General features: G+C 42.9%; 1 protein-coding gene across 1 annotated transcript; it reads left to right on the top strand.

Moving 5' to 3' along the window:
• The first annotated feature begins 333 nt into the window (after window positions 1–333).
• Window positions 334–1,561, top strand: LOC101772290. The gene is made up of 2 exons (XM_012845196.1): window positions 334–728; window positions 1,438–1,561. The coding sequence occupies exons 1-2, from the start codon at window positions 334–336 to the stop codon at window positions 1,559–1,561; spliced, it is 519 nt and encodes a 172-aa protein (XP_012700650.1).

The raw sequence follows: 1,561 nt of genomic DNA, 5'->3' as shown, positions 1-1,561 counted from the left end.
TACTACTGGAAAACTAAGCATTGGTCCTAGCCCTTAGTACCGGTTGGTTCTTCACCCGGTACTAATGGGTGACCTTTAGTGCCGGTTGGAGCTCCCAACTAGTACTAAAGGGGGTCACATAGGACTCCTGGGGAACTAGCCGTTAGACCCGATACTAATGCTTATATTAGTATGCATTAGTACCAGGTCAAAAACCAACCGGAACTAATGCTTACATTAGTATGCATTAGTACCGGGTCAAAAACCAACCGGTACTAAGGGCTAGGACCAATGCTTAGTTTTCCAGTAGTACCCACCCAGTCCAACGGAGAGTGGAGTGCCGCTGAGATCAACATGGTGAAATCACTCATCGCCAGGTACAACTCCGATAGCAGTTACACCAATGATATGAACAAGAAGCATAATGACATTGTCAATGAGGTCCATGCAACCTTACCCTTGAAGGAGAAGCATCAAATAATCCACTTGTATGTTGATCTCATGATGGAGATGATGCAAAGTGGCATCAGTGATGGCTCCTACCACTCTGCGATGACGAGCAGGGACCTTTCCAACAACAACTTTGAAATCCCAGTGGAGGATCCAACCATTGACAACATGGACATGTTGCTTGGTTATCCAACAATGGAGATCATGGCCACGAGGGTGGCACAGGAGGTGCCACGTAGGCAACCCACCTCTCGGATGGAGAAGAAGCACATTGGGTTTTGGACCAAGCCAGAGCATAGGTTATTGATTTTCTAGATATCCTTCAACCCTCTTACATACACAAGCTTCAATATTTTTATTTATTTTGCTCTATTTTTTGAAATGGTTGGTACATATTTTTGTGAATTATTATTACACTTATTACAAATATGGTGTGGGCTATACTTCCTAAATTCGATGTCCAATAAACACGATAAATCTCAATCTATGTTCAATAGATGCTTGGTATGAAAGGTTGGGGAAGATAGGGTTTAGGTTTGGGTGTTTTGGTTTGAGGAATTGATGCTATTGGGCTTAGAAAGATGGTTTCAGAGGTGACTAGACTCAAAGAAGGTAAGCAACAGGGGAAGCTCTGACCTATGAGGCATGACACATCAGACCACCAGTGCTATAGATCACTAGTGGGCACAATGGTGATAGGGGAGCTCGAAGACTAATAGGTTAGCAATGGAGGGGGCAAAGGGAACGGGCCTCCAATAATGGTAGTGTTAGAAATAGGAGGAAGTGTCATCTTTGAAGGGAGAAATATCTGTGGAAGGAAGAAGATGGTTGCTCAAAGTGAGAAACAGAAAAAAGAAAGAGATAGGCATTTAGACAGTAGCATAGCCTAATGGAGTATTTATTGTCATGAAGCACGGTGATCTAGTATTGTTTTAAATGATTTTGAGAATATGAAGAATAACTATGTTTCTATCTCATTGTTTCATCCTAAATCCTATCTCATTGCAGGTTGTTCCTCCGCGGTTTGCATGTGTATGGCCATGGTAACTGGAAGAACATCTCTAAGTACTTTGTCAAGACCAGGACACCGATGCAAGTCTCCAGCCATTCCCAGAAGTACTTCCAGAGGTAG

Source organism: Setaria italica, chromosome IV (genome assembly GCF_000263155.2).
Source record: "Setaria italica strain Yugu1 chromosome IV, Setaria_italica_v2.0, whole genome shotgun sequence".
Lineage (NCBI taxonomy): Eukaryota > Viridiplantae > Streptophyta > Magnoliopsida > Poales > Poaceae > Setaria > Setaria italica.
The sequence above is the reverse complement of the archived record's forward strand: the minus strand, read 5'-3'. Positions and strand labels throughout refer to the sequence as shown.

Coding starts and splice junctions, on each gene's coding strand:
- LOC101772290 (XM_012845196.1), top strand. CDS start 334: ATGGTGAAATCACTCATCGCCAGGTACAACTCCGATAGCAGTTACACC. Junction 729..1,437: donor TGGACCAAGCCAGAGCATAG/GTTATTGATTTT, acceptor ATCTCATTGCAG/GTTGTTCCTCCGCGGTTTGC.